The sequence below is a fragment of the Hemicordylus capensis genome, chromosome 2, assembly GCF_027244095.1.
Source record: "Hemicordylus capensis ecotype Gifberg chromosome 2, rHemCap1.1.pri, whole genome shotgun sequence".
Lineage (NCBI taxonomy): Eukaryota > Metazoa > Chordata > Lepidosauria > Squamata > Cordylidae > Hemicordylus > Hemicordylus capensis.
The window spans coordinates 382325268-382345751 of record NC_069658.1 but is presented as its reverse complement, the minus strand read 5'-3'; the positions used below and the strand labels follow the sequence as shown (position 1 = coordinate 382345751).

The following is a 20484-nucleotide window of genomic DNA, read 5'->3' as shown; positions in this document are numbered from 1 at the left end:
TGGACACGCTTCTAGCGTCATGTAGACCCTTTGAATTGATCAGTATATCTGGAGAAGCTTTCTTTGGGCCTGCTGGAATGCCCTCCATATTTCTCATTGCAGACTGAAATTATTGGCCTTTTTAGAAAAAGACCTTAACAATGGCCTTAAAGGCAACACACTCAGCTGGCAGACTGAGTGTCATTTAGAATTGAAAGCAAGCTTTAGCAATGCGTTACAGAAGTAGAAGGGCCACTGTGGATCCCAGGCACAATTCATTCATCCTAGAACCAGAGACTAAATGGGCGAGGGGCCCATTAGAATGGTCCACCCGAAGAGGTTATTGGATCCAGTAAGATTCCAAGAAGCCTTGGAGGGATTCAGTGCTGGCTTTGCCGGTGATCCTGTTGATGCCCTGGTTGAGAATTGGGACAACTTGCTCACTGGGGCAGTAGACACGATTGCTCCCAAGCGTCCCCTCCAACCCGCTTCAAAATTGGCCCCTTGGTATACAGAAGATTTATGGGGGCTGAAACGGCAAGGTAGGCGACTGGAGCGCAAGTGGAGGAAGACTCGACTCGAATCTGATAGGTTGTGACATAGAGCACATCTAAAGATCTATGCTCAGGCAATACGTGCGGCAAAGAGGCGGTTCTTTTCTGCCTGTATTGCCTCAGCGAGTTCACGTCCAGCGCAGTTGTTCAGGGTTGTGAGGGGACTAGTATCTGCCCCCCCACCCCCCGAACCAGAATTTGGAGTCATGGGTTACCTGCTGGGATGTGTTTAAAGAGTTTTTCGCAGACAAAATCTCTCGGATTCGGGCCGACCCAAATGGAGACTCCACAATTAATTTGATATCTGAGCTGGAGGTGCCCAACAACTCCTCTTATGTGATTCGACTGGAGCGGTTTCAGTCTGTGACTCCTGAGGATGTGGACAAGCTGCTTGGAGTGGTGAGGCCTACCACTTGTTCTCTTGACCTTTGTCCAACATGGCTTGTTTGATCTAGTAGGGAGATTGTTGTAGACAGCCTGGTCGATATCATAAATGCTTCTCTGAGAGAGGGCAGAATGCCTCCTTGTCTTAAGGAGGCAATCATTAGACCTCTTCTATAGAAGCCTGCATTAGATCCCTCAGAGTTGAGCAATTATAGGCCTGTTTCCAATCTCCCATGGCTGGGCAAGGTCATTGAGAAGGTGGTGGCCTCTCAGCTCCAGGCGGTCTTGGAGGAAACTGATTATCCAGACCCATTTCAAACTGGCTTTCGGGCAGGCTATGGGGTGGAGACTACCTTGGTCGGCCTGATGAATGATCTCCAATTGGCAATGGACAGAGGAAGTGTGACTCTGTTGGTCCTTTTGGATCTCTCGGCGGCTTTCGATACTGTTGACCATAGTATCCTTCTGGAACGTCTGAGGGTGTTGGGGGTGGGAGGCACTGTTTCACAGTGGTTCCACTCCTACCTTTTGGATAGATTCCAGATGGTGTCAATTGGAGACTGTTGCTCTTCAAAATCTGAGCTTAAGTATGGTGTCCTTCAAGGCTCCATACTTCCTCCAATGCTTTTTAACATCTACATGAAACCACTGGGAGAGATCATCAGAGGCTTTGCAGCTGGGTGTTACCAGTACGCTGATGACACTCAGATCTACTTCTCCATGTCAACTTGTTCAGGAGTTGGCATATTTCCCTAAATGCCTGCCTGGAAGCAGTAATGGGCTGGATGAGGGAGAATAAACTGAAGCTGAATCCAGGTAAGACAGAGGTACTTATTGTGTGGGGTCAGAACTGTAGAGACGATTTTGATCTGCCTGTTCCAGATGGGGTCACACTTCCCCAAAAGGAACAGGTTTGCAGTCTGGGAGTACTTCTGGATTCACACCTCTCCCTGGTTTCTCAGGTTGAGACAGTGGCCAGGGGTGCTTTCTGTCAGCTCCGGCTGATACGCCAGCGACGCCCGTTTCTCGAGATAAGCGACCTCAAAACTGTGGTACATCTGTTGGTGACCTCCAGACTTGACTTTTGTAATGCGCGCTACGTAGGGCTGCCTTTGTACGTAGTCCCGAAACTTCCGTTGGTTCAGAACGCAGCAGCCAGGTTGGTCTCTGGGTCATTTCGGAGAGACCATGTTACTCCTTTACTGATGGAGTTACACTGGCTGCCAATAGGTTTCTGGACTAAATACAAAGTGCTAGTTATAACTTACAAAGCCCTAAATGGCTTAGGCCCTGGGTATTTAAGAGAGCGTCTTCTTCATTACAAGCCCCACCGCCCATTGAGGTCATCTCAGGAGGTCCGTCTCTAGTTACCGCCAACTTGTTTGGTGGCTACACAGAGACGGACCTTCTCAGTTGCTGCCCTGAGATTGTGGAATGCGCTCCCTGCTGAGATATGATCCTTCCCATCTTTGGCAATTTTCAAAAAACACCTGAAAACCCATCTTTTTGCCCAAGCTTTCTCAGCTTCCTAAATTGTCAGGGTTTTAATCTCTGGTTATTTTTAAATTGTTAAAGTGTTTTTAAGTTTTTGTATATGTCTTTAACTGGTTTTGTGTTATTGTAAACTGCCCAGAGATGAAAGTTTGGGGCGGTATACAAATTAGATAGATAGATAGATAGATAGATAGATAGATACCACCTAGAATACCAGTATCATACATTGGCCAGTCTCCTTTCTATCCCAGGCTGACAGGTTATCTCGAACCATCCACATTACACTGTTGCCTTCCTGGAGTGTCTTATGTTAATACCTCTGACTGTGCCATCTGCACATTTTCTCTAAATATTGTTTGCCTAATTCTGGACTGCTCTTTTATTCCTAAAGTCAACTCTACATTCCACAGATCCCAGGACATCTACTTTCCTTTGTTCTATTCACATCCAGTGCATCCTAAAGAGAAACAATGGCATAAACCGCCCTGAGCCATTTTGGAAGGGCGGTATAGAAATTGAACAAATAAATAAACAAACTGGATGTATGGTATGCTCTACGCACTTATATCTTTAGATCATCTCATTCCGCAAATTGGTTTCCTTATTGTATCTCTTTGCTGGCTACTTGGGACAAAAGGTATCTATATTCACCATAAGCCATTGGGTAAACCCCTGTACTCTTCTGGCATATGAGGTGTAACATCTTCCTACATCGTCCCATGTAACAGCTTGTCCCACCAGAATCAGTAGCCATGTCTGTGGCCTTTTCCATCAACGCTTTGCTCAAAGAAATCTTTAAAGCAGCTACATGGAAATCTCCATCCACCTTTACCAGGCATTACAAACTCAACTCATTTGTTTCCTCCTGAGCTGCCTTTGGATGGCAAGTGTTGCAACAGGTACTTCCAGTACATTAGACCCGCCCTTACCTGCCCGTTTAGTGAACTGTGGTATATCTCACAATGGGTGCCCTCCTTCACCAGCAGAGAATGAAACATTGGTACTCACCATAAAGGTTTCTTTTTACTGCCATGATCAGCTGGGTCTTGCATGTTGAACTGTCCTGTCCTCAGACTTCTCTAATATATTATCTGGCCTATCTTCCTTTGCTTCTGATACTTCTCTTCAGTGGGAGATATTTCTTTACTCAGCTTTACAACAAAACTGAAGGGGGAATGCCCTGCACAAGCTCTTAATTGTTCACTTAATAGTCCTGCCTCTGGAGCATGTGTGTGAAGATAACTTACAATGGGTGCCATCGATTACAGCAGCAAAAAAACCCTTCATGGCGAGTACCAATGTTCCATGTACCAAAGTAGATCAGCACTTTCAGATGTTGGCAGCATAACAATGTTGAGGATTTGTTTTTGTGTCTTGCTAAATCTTGTCTTGCTAACTATGAAAGGACAGCCACAAATAAAGAGAAATGATTACCGCTTACTATTAACTAATGAACCAAAGCAAATTCTCTGAACAGGAGTTGGTGTGTATATGTTGATTTTATGGAGCTGGATGCCACAATGTCTTAATGACCATGTGATAGCTCATACAATTACTAGTCTGGAAATATTGTACATGCTAGGGAGCAGCAAGCTAATGCATTTGTTCTGGATATATGCCATATCAAGCAAGGTCCAGAATTCTATCATCTTTCCATTCCTCCTCTGATGTGGAAGGATTGCAACAATTGGGTGCATATTAACTGCTCATGTTCTTTATAAAAATGATCCTCTGTGAATATTTCTTGTTATGCAGTATATTAGGGGTGTGCATTCATTTTGTAATGAATAGGAAAATCAATGGAATGAGGCCCATTGATTACAAAAGAAATAGGGGCCAGAGTGAATAGGGTTTGGTTTTTTGGAACCTCATTTGTATGTTTTGAAAATAAACTTTTTTTATGCTTGTCACTATTTTTTTATCCATGCTACCTCGGGACTGTGATGCCCCAAGGTGATATGGATAATCAAAATGGCATCCTGCATACTGAGCTGCTGCTGTCATCATCACAGGTGAAAAAGTATGTGTTTGATTAAAATTAAAAAGTATCTGAAGCTGAATGGAGTTCCAAAATATATCCCCTCCCCCTTGAGCCCAATGTGAATGGCACAGGACCAAATGGTTTTGAAACCAATCAAATTATAAATACCAAAACATGAATGGGGTTTCAAATGAACTTTTAAAATGTGTTCACCCCTGCAATATGATACTGGTATTCTAGGTGGTGTTTTCTTGTAAGTCTAGTTACTACTTCAGTCAACCATCAGCCTTTATGTTCAGCCTCTGGGTCCTAGGATGAATGAATTGTGCCTGGGATCCACAGTGAGTGGCCCTTCTATTTCTGTAACACATTGCTTGCTTTCAATTCTAAATGACATCCTCTTTATTAACTGGATTATCTTGTATACCTGTTCTTTTGTTCTTGCTGTTTCTGTGCTGTAGAGATTCACAATATTCAGAGAGCTTCTTTCTATGACAATGTTACTGGTCTTCCTGATGCACCAGGTGAATGAAAAAAGGGCCTCCTAATAGCAGAATTTGAACTTATAGGAAAATCATTCTTGCTTGTAGGCCAGCATGACCCTTTCATTTCATCCTAATCTTAGCTCCCCACCCCCCACAAGGCAAGTGTTCTGGAGTGCATACCTGTTCAGTTGCTTATTGCATACATATTGTCTCTTTTTTTAAAATTCCACTTCTTGAAGCTTTGCTAGTGAGTAGCTGCATTTTGAAAAACTGGCTTGCTTCTTGGAACACAGGCTTGCTTCTTTAACATACCTTGATCGCTTTGGGCATTTGAAATTGAGAGTCCCAGTGCGCTGATTCAGTATGTTTTGTACATGTTGATGTTTGTATACAATGTGAGAGATACAGACAAAAATTAGTGGCTTTAAAACAAAATTGTAGTGTTAGAATTTGGTGGTGGTTAGCATGCTGAATGTGTGCTTGAGAAGCTGCTCTTGGTGCCATTATACTATTAAATGCCAATAACTAGTGGAAAAATGTCCTTCAATACATAGCTCAAATATGCGAATTCTGCCACACATATGTTAAAATTTTTTGCTTTTAGAGCACTTCTAAACTTGAAATATTCTGCTAGATATGCTGAAATCTCATATCCACACACACACACACACACAAAATCTCACTTGTTACCCAAGGTTAATTGGTAGGCTTTACGTTTCCACTAAGTGTGTTTTTGAGCCTGCTTTAGCACTTTAATAGCACTTTAAAAACTCCTGAAATTTGATACCTTGTAATACTCTTAACACTCACTAGAGTATTTCTGTATACTCTGGATGTATCCAAGATAAATGATGCAAAGTGAGCTGGCAGTGTGTTACTGCTGTTGTTTCTAGTGAAGCAGCTCATGTGCAGATACTTTCTGTGAAATTGGGAGGCCTCTGACTCCTCTTCATAGCAGTTGTGTGTTTTGTGAAACACTGTGAGCATGATTGTGCAAATATTTTAAGCGTATAATCAGATGTTCACTTAATTTTGAAAGAGTTCCCACAGTTGGCCTATTTTCTTTGGAAGATTTAACTGTCCAGTATATCAGTTTATAAACTCAAATTCCAAAACTCTAGATGTATGAGGAGCTTGTGCAAATCTGAAATGTAAAGCACTGTATTAAGTGCATGAAGCTTTCCTCATTGGTAAGCATTTTGATAGAATGAATTTATTTTATATTGAACTTGGTGACATTCATAGCTGCAGGATAGATTCTCAAATTTCTAGTACTATGAAGTGTCACAAATACCATGTCTAGGGTATTTAGATTTTCATTTTATTTAGGACAGGAAAAAAGGACTCGCTGTAGCTATTTCATCTTCTTTCAGCACCTGTTATATTTTCACTGATTAAGGCTATAAAACTTGATCCAAACTTCGCTCTGATACATGTGAAATGCTTTTGGTTTGAGTTTCAAAAACTGACACTAATTATTCTGATTTGGGAAGGAAATGTTGTAAATTTCTGAGATCTTACATGCAGCTTCTTACTAATGTTTCTGGCTCCTTTGAATATCTAGCAGTGCAGCTCTTTTGAGACTGACTTCTTATATCCTGCTTCCCAGCCAAAACCTCTTGGATAGCATTTGTGCTAGTCTTACGCTAATGTAAAGACATAGCACACATGTTTGTTGCAAAAAGAAATCCACCTCTGTTACACATTAGTTGTTGTGCTTGCTCAGCCTTGTGCTCAAGGTGCAAATAGAAAGCTGCTTGTACAACATGCATTTGGATGCTTTTTCTTCTGCTAGCAGTCATGCAATCTTGCAGTGCACCACAATTGCAGAAAGTTCTTCTGTGAACACAGTGGATGCTATAAATAGTAGCTTATCATTGAAACTGCCTATAGATTTATATAACAGGATGAAATGGATAACATTCAGACTAACAGTTGTGATCAAGTCCCATTGAAACTAATGGGCTAGCTTGTCTCATTGATTTCGGTGGCACTTAGGTAAAGGTAAAATGTGCCGTCAAGTCAACTCCTGGCGCCCACATAGCCCTGTGGTTGTCTTTGGTAGAATACAGGAGGGGTTTACTATTGCCTCCTCCCGCATAGTATGAGGATACTTTTCAGCTGCCCGATATAGGTGTTTCTCATAATCTGGGAAACATACCAGCGGGGATTCGAACCAGCAACCTCTTGCTCACTGGGCAAGTCATTTCCCCACTGTACCATTAGGTGGCTTCCGTGGCACTTAGCCATGATTAACTAGTCTGGATGTTGTCCATTGAAACTGGCATTCTTCCCTACCCCTTGATTTCTGAAAGAGACTGAAAGAGGTTAAAAGAAAGGACAAGTTTTATCAATCAGTGTCAAATTACATAAATTTCTGCTGTATTATGGCCCTGCTAAATGTATGTTGTAGAAAGAGAATGTCAGTGATTAAACTAAATGCCTTATTCTTCCTTATCTTGCAGTTTTACATTAAAAATAAATTTTTAAATATAATAATACAAGGAAATATTCCATTCTTGTTTTAAGTTAAACAGAAATTATGGGAGGATGTTGGTTACTGATTGTCTTTAGTGCAAAGTTTGATACGTTGAGTTATTTACAAGATAGCCAAATAATTCAAACTTTGCCACATTTATCAATTTTAAGTTCACATTTGAATTTTTGTGGCTTCTTGGTCAAAAATTCATTTTATGTATGAAAAGGGAATGGCGCTGGTGCATTTAGACAGTAAAATGGTGAGCTTTGTGCTTCCCAGTACATAATTGCCAAAGCTACAATGTATTGCCTGGTGCGTTGCTTTCAGTCCTGCTGTTTCCATACATGCTGACTGCTTTGCCACAGATGGCATTTCCACCATTTGACACTCAAAGCATTTGTTGTGCCTTTTATCTCTTCTGAGCTGTCTCTGTTAGGGTCCACTTAATCTTTTGTTCTTGTTGCCTACAGTGGACCGTATTGTGGGTCTAGATCAAGTTACTGGAATGACAGAGACTGCATTTGGCTCAGCTTACAAGACCAAGAAGGGCATGTTTCGTACTGTGGGGCAGCTATACAAAGAGTCCCTCACCAAACTGATGGCCACACTCCGAAATACAAACCCAAATTTTGTTCGCTGCATCATTCCAAACCATGAGAAAAGGGTATGTGCTGACACAAAAGTTGCATTCTCTAATTTCAGGTACAAAAGATGCATCTTATTCTCCCCTTCAGTCAGGTTAAGAAAATGGACATTCATGTATTTGCTGGTATAATATCACTTGGATTTCATGCTACACATCAGTATTCAAAGTAACTGAGCTTTGTGAGTGTTTAGTGTTGCTTTAGCCAAGTAAAGGCTAAAAGCAAGAGGCAGATAAAACAAGTTCCTAGGATTGTCTTTTAACTGAGTTTTTGGTCTCTTTCTAGGCTGGAAAGCTGGATCCACACCTCGTTCTAGATCAACTGCGCTGCAATGGTGTTCTGGAAGGAATAAGGATTTGTCGGCAAGGATTTCCAAACAGGATAGTGTTCCAAGAATTTAGACAAAGGTAGTCTTATACTTGGTTTGGATCTTATTATAAAAGTGTTTTTAAAGGCTGCAAATGTTTGAGCCTGCTTTCTTTCTCTCTCCTCCCTGCACAAATCGTCTTGGTTTTCTGCCTTTGTTCAGGGATTAAATGAAAAATGGTGCCTGTACATGTTTGCTGGTGGCTAACTATTTGGTTTCTGGTTGACCTGTAGATATGAGATCCTGACTCCTAATGCAATTCCTAAAGGTTTTATGGATGGGAAACAGGCATGTGAGCGAATGGTAAGCCATTCCATAGTCTTTAATGTTGCTAAAAACGTTCTTGTTTGCATTCTTCATCTAAAAGAAATATGGGTTTGACTCTTGCAGATCAGAGCACTAGAGCTGGATCCCAACTTGTACAGAATTGGACAGAGCAAGATTTTTTTTCGAGCGGGTGTTTTGGCACATCTAGAGGAAGAAAGGGATCTGAAGATAACAGACATCATTATCTTCTTCCAGGCAGTCTGCAGGGGATACCTTGCCAGAAAGTAAATATATATGGATATCCTGACACAAGTCTCCGCATCATCCTTAAAGGAAAGATGACGAAAACTTGTAAAAGATTTAGCTGAACTGAAAACATTGCCTCCACAGAAAAATACATAAACCCTTAAATTTGTTGGGTTACTCAATTAATGGGGGGCTTAATTATGATCTTCATAGCTTGTTATCCTTTTTGAATTGTTGCACATGATGAGAGGCAGCTTAATGGAATTGACTCTCTTACTGCCTGGATAAAAGCAGAGCATGGTATTGCCCCTTCACACTTAGTTTTGTCACTGTTTGTTAAATGTTTGATCTGGTTGTTTAAAATAAAAATATTCTCAACTTGATTTAGAAGATGTTTGATGCTTTGTCTTCAGGGCCTTTGCTAAGAAGCAACAGCAGCTGAGTGCTTTGAAAGTCCTGCAGAGAAATTGTGCTGCCTATCTGAAGCTGAGACACTGGCAGTGGTGGAGAGTGTTCACTAAGGTAGTGTATATTTTTCTATAATGGGGATGGTATTCTCAATAACAATTACTAAGTAACACACTTGGCTTCTTCCTTCTGCCAAACTTTGCAGGTGAAACCTCTACTTCAGGTTACTCGTCAAGAGGAAGAACTTCAGGCTAAGGATGAAGAGCTGGTGAAGGTGAAAGAGAAACAGATAAAGGTGGAAGCAGAACTTGAAGAGATGGAAAGGAAACATCAGCAGGTTTGTAAAGTATTTAGTATCTGGTTTTATAAACAGATCAAAAAGCTAAATGGAAAGGTTACCTTCATGGCTCAAATATACTTTTGACTGTAATTTTAACATTGGGCATACAAAAAACTTTTCACTTACCGTAGTCAGGAGAGGCATCCTTGGATGTTCTGGGATTAAAGAGAGGAAAAGAGGTGGTCTGTAGAGACATTTCCATGTGGAAACACAGGCCTAGGGGTGTGCACAAATCAATTTTTTGCGATTCGAGCTGTCTTGAATCAACCTTGAATCGATTTGGGTGATACAACCACCATTTTGATGCCAATTTTTCTGGGGGAAACAGGCCTCTAAATGCCACTTCTTTCCAGGAAAAACTGGTCTACCAATTGGGATTGGCTAGTCTGCCAATTGGATCCAGGTAGACCAGTCCTTTAAGGAGGGCTGGTCTACCCGTTGATCCTAATTGGTAGACCAGCTCTCCAAGTGCCATTTTGAGGCCCATTTTCCTAGCAAAGCAGGTCTCAAAATGGTGTTTGTATCACCCATATTTATTTGGGTTGAATCGGGGGTGATTCTCCCCAACCCCGAATCGGGCCCTATATTTTGAGGGTGATTTGGTTTGGGGTCAAATTTGCGAATTGCCCCGATTCAACCCAAATTGATTTGAGGTCTAATCAAATTGCACACCTCTGCACATGGCTTAAAAGTTAAAACACAACTAGAGGGTGCAAAACTGCACTCTGGATTTCTGTAAAAATGTAATATAAGTCCTTTTCAAATATTTATTTATTCAATTTATATACCGCTTTTCATTAAAATAATCTCAAAGTTGTTTATAATATAATTAAAACAATGCATAATTAAAATACAAAGGTATAGATGATCTCAAAGTGGTTTACAATAAAACACAAAAGTACAGATAATACAAATATAAAAATAAAATCGCTATTTAAAAAATATAAACCCATTAAAAATGCATAAAACACAAAGCAGCAGCAGTAAAAACAATACTTCCACTCAAAAGGCTGGTGAAGAGCCATGTCTTTACGCCTGTGGGAGTGAGAAAAATTCATCTCCCTTTGTATATAGCTTTTAATTGCATGAAAAGCTGGAGGGTGGTGGTATGAATGTCAACTTAGAGCAAGGAACTAGAATAGATTTGAAAAGAGGTTTCCAGTCTCTGCTCCTTACTGGTTATAGGTGGACCTTGTCATCCGCAGACCTGGCACCTGTGGTTTCACGTATCAGCAGTCGGGCATGTGCACCCAACCTCTGTATATGCGAGTACATAAATGTTTAAAATGCACATACCCATGGATACTAGGTGGCCAGAAATGACCTCAGAGGTCATTTCCGCATACCATTTTGTTAAACAGAGCCATTTTGTGGCTCTTCTATGTAAAAAAAATAATAACAACACACACTCCAGCAATATTTTGCAGTAATTTTGGCATTTTGTGGGGTATTCCTGGAGAGCACAGTACACTTTATTTCTCTGTTAAGCATTTTTAGCCATGTTTTAGCCTCTAGAAACCTAATCCTCCTATTGCCATTGGCTCAATGCCTCATCTGCAGTTTCATTACCTGAGGGAATGGAACCCTTGCGGAAATCAAGGTCCACCTGTATTTCCAGGCTTGCCACTTCTTTTCTCCCCTGTCCTTAGCAACAGCTGGAGGAAAAAAGTAAAACACAAGACTGTAGCAAAACCTTTCCTCTCTGGAAGAGACTCTTCATGCCTATCCTTAGCTCCTTTGAGATGGGGTGAACTATACCTGGGAGAGAACAAATTCCCATAGACTATTGCATGTTGCCTTGTGACAACATACTGGAAAAGGGTGACATACTTGCTTATATTTCTAGCTATTAGAAGAGAAGAACATTCTTGCAGAGCAGTTACAAGCAGAGACTGAACTCTTTGCTGAAGCCGAGGAGATGAGAGCCCGCCTGGCTGCTAAGAAACAAGAGTTGGAAGAAATTTTACATGACTTAGAATCCAGGGTTGAGGAGGAAGAAGAGCGGAACCAAGTGCTACAAAATGAAAAGAAGAAAATGCAGGCTCACATACAGGTATTGCTTAACACACTGGTGGTAGGATGGTTTGAAAATATGTCTAAATACTAATATGAGTGTAGTATCTGTTATCATTCTATTAAAACTGCATGAAAACAATGAAAAATGAGTAAATAATATTGCTGAGTTGAGCTTTTTTCTCCTTAGGACCTAGAGGAACAGCTTGATGAGGAAGAAGGTGCCCGACAGAAGCTGCAGCTTGAGAAGGTAACGGCTGAAGCCAAAATAAAGAAGATGGAGGAAGAAATCTTACTTCTAGAAGACCAAAACTCCAAATTTCTTAAGGTGAGAGAGCAGATTGTAATGCACTAGTAGTAATGAATGTTTGAACAATAGTGTGCTATATGTGAATATAAGTTGCTTTGGAAGACCTGCTTGCCCTGACAACTTTTTAAATTAAAACAAATTATGAGTTTTCAATTTTTAATTGCTGTTTAGATTTTTAATTCTGGTTTTAATAGCTGGTCATGTTTGTCTTTGTTTTTGTGAACTGCCTGGAGCTTCTGGAGTCAGGCGGTATATAAATCAAATAAATAAATAAAATTTATGAAAGTGGCTTATAATTACCAGGGCTGAATTGTCTTCACTTCAGCACCTTCTGACTGAAACACCAGCTGACATATACTGTGTATTGGAATTTGGGTACCTGGAGCACTGTCTGTGCACATGTAAGCACTGCTGATGGTGTTGTGCTGCAGGGCAGTAGCTTTCTGCTGTAAGTATTCTGAAAACAGTTGTGCAGTGCAGCACCCATTATTTCCAATAGCAGTCTCATTGCACAACTGTGGGCACATCCTGCTAATGGTGAAGTGTTGCTGCCCTGCAGCTCAGTCCCATCAGCAGTGCTTACAGGGGTGCAGGCAACACTTCAGTCACCTGCATTCACTTTCACAGTATGTCAGGCACCTTAACAATCAGGTATCTTCTCTGTGATAGGCTTAGAAGCACTCCAAAATCCACAGATATCAATACATACTGATTAATTTTTAAAAGTTAGATCTCATTTTATTGCAGTCAGTCACAGCCAAGGAGACATTTCGCTGCTTTGTGTTGGTCTAAACAGACATACTGATGAAATCACTAAGCAATAAATGTAACTTGGATGTGCATTTTGTAGCCCACCCACTTTTTCTCTTTGTCTTGTAACCCAAAGATTAATCAGTATCTGCTGACTGTCTTGGTGCCTGGATTCAGACTTCCCACAATGGGGGCCAAACAATCCTTGTCATGTGATGTAACAAATTCTGCAAAGATCAGAGTACATCATAGCAGAGATGCACTCTGCTACAAAACCCAAGTTGTCCAGAATTAAATGGTAGACTAATTAAATTCTTCTAGAGTAAGTGAAGAGCTCATCCACTATGCAATCTCAGACTTTTTATAAAGTGCTGTAGTCTACTGAAGTAATGTGGGACTTATCTGGGCAGATTTTAGCTTTCTGAAAGCATTTGCTTGCATGACATCTTCTGAGATAGTCCTTGAAGTTTCTGTAAAAACAGTAGGATGGATAAATAAAAATATTGAGAAACAAGTCTTGCTCTGTCATAATGGTTACTAATAAAGCTGGGCTGTCTAGTACCCAAGTCCAGCTATACACGAAACACTGTTTTCTCTTACTCAAATAGGAGAAGAAATTAATGGAGGACAGAATTGCAGAGTGTACCTCACAGCTGGCTGAAGAAGAAGAAAAAGCCAAAAACTTAGCTAAACTCAAGAACAAGCAGGAAATGATGATCACAGATCTGGAAGGTTAGATTTGCCTTATGAATGAGCTATCAGTGAATCAGCAAAGTGTGCTGATTCTAAATAAGAAACAGGCATATCCTTTCTGTCTTAATGTGTGTCATTTTCTGTGACCAAGAATGCATTAATGCTCAACCACAGTGTCAACCTGTCAACTGTAATAAATAGTTGATCAGTTAACCAGGGTAAATACAGTTATTGGTCAAATAAATGTTTGGATTTGCATATTTCTTAAGATCTGCTATTTCAGTATTGCAAACTTAATCTGGAAGAAAAATCTCAAGATAAGCTAACCACTTGCTTTGTATTGTGCATGCATAAAATGTTCAAATGTTCTTTTGCTTTGCTAATACCCATGTTGGCAGTTGGACACATCAGTTGGATTTTGACTTTGTCCACAGATGAGTGCCTATTCTATTCAGAAAAGAAACAGAACATTAACAGTATAGATAGGTCTCTTTTATTACTAATGCAAAAATGAAACCCCCTTGATATGTTTTGTTGTTGCTATATTGGCCCCAGTGAATGAGGAAAGTGGATAGCTTTTTAATATACTTCTATTGGTAACTGGCAAAGGTTCAGCTTCTTTCAGGAACTATGTTAGGTCATTACACATTATTGGAGTGCAAAGGTCCAGGCACCTGGAAACCCCTAGCACCTTAAAAAAAGAAAAAGATTAGCTTGGAGACTGGAACCGAGGTTGCTGAAGAAGACCCTTCCTTTGAGTGCTGCTGACTGTAGGACCTAGTTGTAGCCTCTTTACTCTTACTGGGAAACCAGAACAGGTTATCTCCTCTCACTTGTGCACTCTGATCTCAGTCTCTTCCTCCTGAGTTTTGCTGCCTTCTAACTTTTGGGGGCAGGGGTGGTGGTGTTGGATCCCCATATATGATGCACATTAAATGACACTTTTCTGTAAGAATTCTTCACATTTTTGTTTGCCTCAACTTACTCCTGAATAGAGTTGTTTTTCTTAACCCAGTGTTCTGTTTATACCAGTTCCACTTCTCTTCTTGGCACTTGCTGATGGATTATGTTTTGAGAAGAAATATCATGAAATATTTTCAGTGTTAAACTTGCACGTCAACAGTATATGTAACCCCCTTGGATTTAGATACATAATCATTTTTGGCAGTAAACATATGATGTGTTCTAGAATTTTGACTTGGCCTTTCTAATTTATGCATTTACTGATCTTTGTATCCTAACATGGGAATAGTTTCTTGCTACAGTACTGTGGCCAGCTGACTTGATTATGGGAATATTGCAGGTTTTTTACTTCTAGCTGGATAAGCTGAAATTGAATAATGAGGCTAACATGGCAGGAGCCATTTTTTTAAAAAAATTCTTGTTGCAAGGTCTTATGCTCACTAGGCTGATAGTGGAAAGTATAAATGTTGGTATGTCCATCTGGCAGGAGACTAGTGGCAAGCTAAAATAGAAAGGGACTCTGTGCAAAGAACAGTTTCCTAAAGTGTGTTGCTCTTTTCTTAGCCATGAGGCAAATGAGTCCATTTCAGACAGGCTGAGATCTGGGAGACTACCCTGCAGCATACCTTTGAGAGACCTCAAATATCCATTTCCTGCTTTTGCCAGAAATGTAGGCTCTGCCGTGTGCTCAGATGAGAATACGTCTATCTTAATAGGCCTCTGTTTCTCCCTCTACCTGCAACAGTAAATGGGAAGATCACAGTCATTTTCCTGCAAGGAGGGTGAAGTGGGAGAATTTAGAATCCAGTACAATCCCACCCAGCAAAAGGATGGTACTCATCTTGCCCACAGTTCCTTTTCTTTACAGGTCATGGATTATATATTTCTGATAAGTATCTCACAAAAGGTGTCCGTGTAGTGGAGGTTTGAATAATCCACTTGGGAATTAAAGGGCTTCATTAATGTTTTCAGTCTTTGCCAAAGCACTATCTGTGACCAGTTGCTGTGCAGTTAGATACTGGAGCGAAATATACAGTGCCTTCTGAATTTCTCTAATAACTTCCTTCAATTCAGTACGGATGAAAACTTGGACACAACTGTCCATTCCAAGCACAACATATGGCTTTGCAGCTCGAGCTACCTACCTGCGAGAAGCTTTTCTATAGCCATGAGATAGCAAGAGACAATACAAAGAACCTTATGCAGGAGCCATGCAGTCATGTTTTAGAAGAACTGAAGCTCTCTTTTAACTAAATATTTAATGACAAGCATCTGTTGGCTTGAAAAATGTCAGGTTTGCCAAACCCCCTTTTCTTGCACTTATTACTGTTTCATATTCTTCTACTTTGTACCGAGGCAGCTGAAAAGAAATCAATCAAGCTGTCTCCTATTAATCTACTGCTTCAATTAGGAAGCTAAATGTGGCCCCAACCAGTAGCATTACTCTTTTTCTCCCTATCATGTCCCCCCACCCCGCAAAAAAACCCCAAAACCCTTTCCAGAGGCTGATGCTTTCCTGGAATTCTGAAGGAGAAATGCCTGGAGATGGTTTCCTGCCTAGCAGTTCTCTTTTCTTGCTGGAGGTGGCAGACAGGCAGATGCCCACATAAATACCCTTTTCATTCTGTTGGTTCTGTTTTGTTAAGTTGCAGTTTTGGTTGAAGAATTCGAGGGAAGCTTCCCCCTGGAGGTTTATCTTCAAGTCTAACTTGTAGACAGGGGGTCCCAGACAACTTAGTCAGTGAGGCAGAAAAGTGATGGTAAAAATATAATAGTAAACTGCAAAATGTGACAGCCTGCTCCCCTTTTAATCTCCTGCCTGAAGATGGCTGCTGCATCCAGACTAATGTGTCTAGAGATGTGACCTCTCTATTGTTAGCTGCTCTGTTTCCTCTGAATAGGACACGGGGACACACACACACACACACACACACACACACACACACACACACAATTTAGTTACATTTTTCTTCATATTATAGTGGTAGGGTTCTCTTTCGGGGGGGGGGGACCTAAAATTTTGAGAAGTTCTGTCCTGTTCTTGATCAACCCTACATCTCCTTTTTGCAGGGTTTTCTTAAATGTTCCAAATGTGTGCACTAACTACTGATTTCTTTGTTTGGGATTGATGCAGCTCTTTGTCCTGAAATCCTAAATTGGCAATTTGGTTACTTTAATTTTAAAAAATTGTCTTTAGTAGGTTCATCATGAGATTGCCCATATAAATAAAATTCAGTAAGGCAAAGCATTCTGTCTTTCTCTAAAGAGCGCTTGAAAAAAGAAGAAAAGACTCGTCAAGAGTTGGAAAAAGCTAAAAGGAAGCTTGATGGTGAAACCACTGATCTACAGGACCAAATTGCAGAGCTACAAGCCCAAATTGAGGAGCTGAAGATCCAACTTGCCAAAAAGGAGGAGGAGCTGCAGGCTGCCCTTGCCAGGTAGAAGGCTGAACTCCATTGCAGATATAGTGCTAGTTATTTGAAGTGGCAGTGGGATGCAACAGACACACTTGGTTTTGCTTTCTTGTGGTAGCTGACCAATGTTTGTGTAAGTTAAATTCAGGATCAACACATTTTAGAGAGACGTGTTTCCTGGTTGTTTAGCTCTGGCAAAGAAATGTCCAGAGCCCTATATCTGCTACATCTTTTCCCACATCATCTTCTTCTGTGGTAAAATAGAAAGGAGCATTTGGTCTTGCTGTACCCTTCTGACTTAAATGCTTTGCAGAATTCATGTCTGTAAAAATTATTTGGCAACTTTACTTTCACATCTGCTCTGTCCGGCACCTTCCCACTGTGACTACTAGGGTTGTGCTTGGAACCGGCTGGTTCAGTTCCAGTGCGAACTGCACTCAAACCTTACCGGGCAAGTTCGGTCCAACAACCTGGAGAACCCCTTCGAGTTTAGTTCGGTTCGAGGGGTTTCGCAAATGTTTAAAGGTCTTTGAAAAGACCGTTTTTAACTTTTGCAGCCCTCTGCGGGGTTTCTGGAGGCGGCTGGGGGGGTGCAGGGGTCCCCCTCCCCCCACTGGCCTTCTATATGCCCCCCAAGAGCTGGTTCGGGCAGTCTTCAGGCAGTTTTTGGCCTTCTCCCAGTTGGGGATTGGGCGCCTGCACAGTAGGTCTTTTTTTTAAAAAGACCTTTAAATGTTCGCGAAGCCCCTGAACTGTTGGGTGGGGGGGTGTCAATCCAAGGTCGGACAAAAACAGGGGGCTTTGGTTCGAATTCGAACAGGTTCGGGGTCAAACCTGTGTGCACATCCCTAGTAACTACTAGCTGATGCAATCTTTATTAAGGTGCAGTATATTCTTCCTGATTTGTGTCAGTATTTGTTAGATTGTTGCATTGCTCTTGGAGACGCATGGCACAAAATTTGTAAGGAATATGTTTTAACTACTACTTAAATGGAGAAAGGCGTCATAGCAGTTGATTATGTATTTAACAGCTTGGAGAGGCACTTTTGAAATCTTAAGTATGTTCAGGCCTATCAATCATTGGGTTAGTGTGCTTTCTGGTACACTGGTTTCTGTGGCCTATAGTCTGTGAGAGTGATGTAATCGCTGCTATATTGAACCACCCTTGATTACTTCTAATTGACTTTACATCCCCATTTGTGACTGGGTGGATAGAATCTCTCTCTATATATAAAAGGCTTAGGTGGTATATGGCAGGTGGTATGTGGCAAGCCCCTTCCTCGCAGTGCGAAACCAATTGGCAGGATAAACTGCTTGCCGCGGCAGTGCCGTTTGGATTCCCTTGATGGGCCGGAGTCTTTCCTCCAGCAGACCCCTGCAATTCCCCACCCACTTTGGTCTGTTGTTTTGCTGCTGCAAACTCAGTTCTGGGTGCCCCACAAATGCTTCCAGAAGATCTGTCTCCTTCCTGCATTCTCCTTTGTGGGGAGCGAGGAGAATTAGTGGTGTCCCTGCCTGAGTCCAATTTATGGCCAGGCACTTGAGGATGCTCACCTTGAGTCCCCCGCTCCACACTTGAGAACTTAGGGGCCTTCCAGGTGAGTGCTTACTCTGGAGTCGCCATGCTGAGTCCACTCGCTTTTTAGAGGACATCTGCATGATGCCCCCATACATGATGACCCTCTGTTATCCCTTCAATGCTTCTGTCACTTTTGAGACCACAGAAAGCTTGACGTCTCAGAAGAGACCGGAACAGCAGCAAACAGAGGTGGAGGAGGAGGCAGGGCAGCCTCTGAAGACAGGGATGGGTACAGTGGGCTGAGGCAGGCTGTCTGGAAGAGATTGGGAGGAGCCTTGAGAGAAAATCTGCCTTGACACTGAGCAGTAAAGCAGGGGCTGCAGTAGGAGGCAAGGAGAGCAATGAAGTACTAGTGCACAGATGCTCTGCACAGCTAAGACTAGTATAGTATAATGCCCTAATCACTTGCCCTCATGTCAAATCGAGCATCAAAGATGAACCTTGACCCCAGGTTCTGACTGCCTCCAACTCCCTTTGCACCCTGGTTTTGTTTTGAAGCCATGTGACTAGTTGCACAAGTGCACATTTAATGGAACGTACGTTCCTATTATGACTTTACAAGAATAGCTATTTCTGGCAAAGCACAGATTAATGCTTAGCTCTTATTGTAAAATTTGGGTTGTGTTTCCAGAGGGGATGATGAAGCTGTGCAAAAGAACAATGCACTAAAACTAATACGAGAACTGCAAGCTCAAATTGCAGAGCTGCAAGAGGACCTTGAATCGGAGAAGGCTTCACGCAATAAGGCAGAGAAGCAGAAGAGAGACCTGAGCGAGGAGCTAGAGGCACTGAAGACAGAACTGGAAGATACCTTGGATACCACTGCAGCTCAGCAAGAACTCAGGTTCGTGGAGAACTAGGGATGCAACAAGGAAAGTGGTTGCAATTCCATGATTCCCCCTTTAAAACATACACACACGGTTTTGTGAACAGGAAATCCTAACAAAGCACAGTTGAAACACCTCCCTTTGTAATTTGGGGACCCTGTGAAAGGCAAAAAGATGGGATATTTATTTCTCCAGGCATTTAGTTAGACCTATATAATTGCTCTTAAAAAAAAAAAAATTGTTTTAATGTGGTAGTGCTGTGAACTGCCCAGAGACGTGGGTTTTGGGCAGTATATAAATAAAATAAATATCAATATTTTGCTGTATCAAAGCAGCAGTGATACAACCATTGCAAAAAATATATAAATCACAATGGAAGAAGAGTTGTCAGAAGTATTCCAGCACACCCTTTGCTGCCGCAAACTTAAGGCTGCTTTATATGTTGTTACTTTCTAACACTTAGAATCTCCAGTTGAGAAAAGGTATGTTTCTCTCTTGTCCTGGAAATCTTAACTTTTCCACGCACACGCAAGAACACTGGCTGACATCCTGACTAAGCATGCACGTCAGGAGGGACTGTGGGGATGCGCTGGGAGCCCTTGTGCAATTCCCCCAGTCTCCCCATGTGGCCATGTGTTTCCAGTCTTGCAGGGAGCACTCCAGAAGAGCTTTGCAAGGTTGGAAACAAGTTACTACAGAGGAGTGCATGCTTAGGTAGGATGTCAGCCACTGAAACTGGATTATTAGCATTCTGCTTCATGTATGTATTGGATACTGGCTGTGTCCTTGTTTTGAAAATGGCCTTAACCTGCAAAAATACACACACCCCCACCCCCAAAAGAGTAAACATAGTATTGGAAGGTGAGCATATTCAAATGTTGTGTTGCTGGGTGTTTCACAGGACTAAGCGTGAGCAGGAAGTTGCTGAATTGAAGAAAGCACTTGAAGAAGAAACCAAGAATCATGAAGTTCAGATTCAAGACATTAGACAGAGGCATGCAACTGCCTTGGAAGAACTTTCAGAACAGCTTGAACAAGCCAAAAGAGTAAGTGGGAAGTGCACATGAATGTGGAAGGATTTCATTCATATACTCCAGCAGACATTAATGCTGTCCTTCTCGGTTGCTGGGGTCAAGGACATCTCTATGAGCTGGGGTCAAGGACATCCCTCACGAGCTCCAAGGCAGGACAGTTTGATTTGCCACACAGAGAAAAACATGCCCACTCAAGCCTGAGGGGGATAACCCCCACCCCAGTTCTTTCTGTCCTGCATAGCTCCAGGCAGCCTAAAAGTTTCTCTCCTAAAA

The 20484-nt window shown here is 41.6% G+C and overlaps 1 protein-coding gene across 8 annotated transcripts in view; it reads left to right on the top strand.

Annotated features, from left to right (window-relative positions):
* MYH10 (myosin heavy chain 10) overlaps positions 1-20484 on the top strand; it is a 175041-nt gene that overhangs the window by 128484 nt on the left and 26073 nt on the right. For 5 of the 8 annotated variants that reach the window (XM_053291238.1, XM_053291237.1, XM_053291234.1 and 2 more), the window contains 13 exons: positions 4854-4916; positions 7827-8020; positions 8286-8407; positions 8601-8670; positions 8758-8918; positions 9294-9402; positions 9494-9625; positions 11475-11681; positions 11832-11969; positions 13310-13433; positions 16624-16795; positions 18982-19194; positions 20079-20223. In XM_053291238.1, coding sequence (XP_053147213.1) covers positions 4854-4916; positions 7827-8020; positions 8286-8407; positions 8601-8670; positions 8758-8918; positions 9294-9402; positions 9494-9625; positions 11475-11681; positions 11832-11969; positions 13310-13433; positions 16624-16795; positions 18982-19194; positions 20079-20223 — 1850 coding nt within the window. The remainder of the gene's footprint in view (positions 1-4853; positions 4917-7826; positions 8021-8285; positions 8408-8600; positions 8671-8757; positions 8919-9293; positions 9403-9493; positions 9626-11474; positions 11682-11831; positions 11970-13309; positions 13434-16623; positions 16796-18981; positions 19195-20078; positions 20224-20484) is intronic. The other 3 variants (XM_053291241.1, XM_053291240.1, XM_053291239.1) reach the window with 1 other exon arrangement.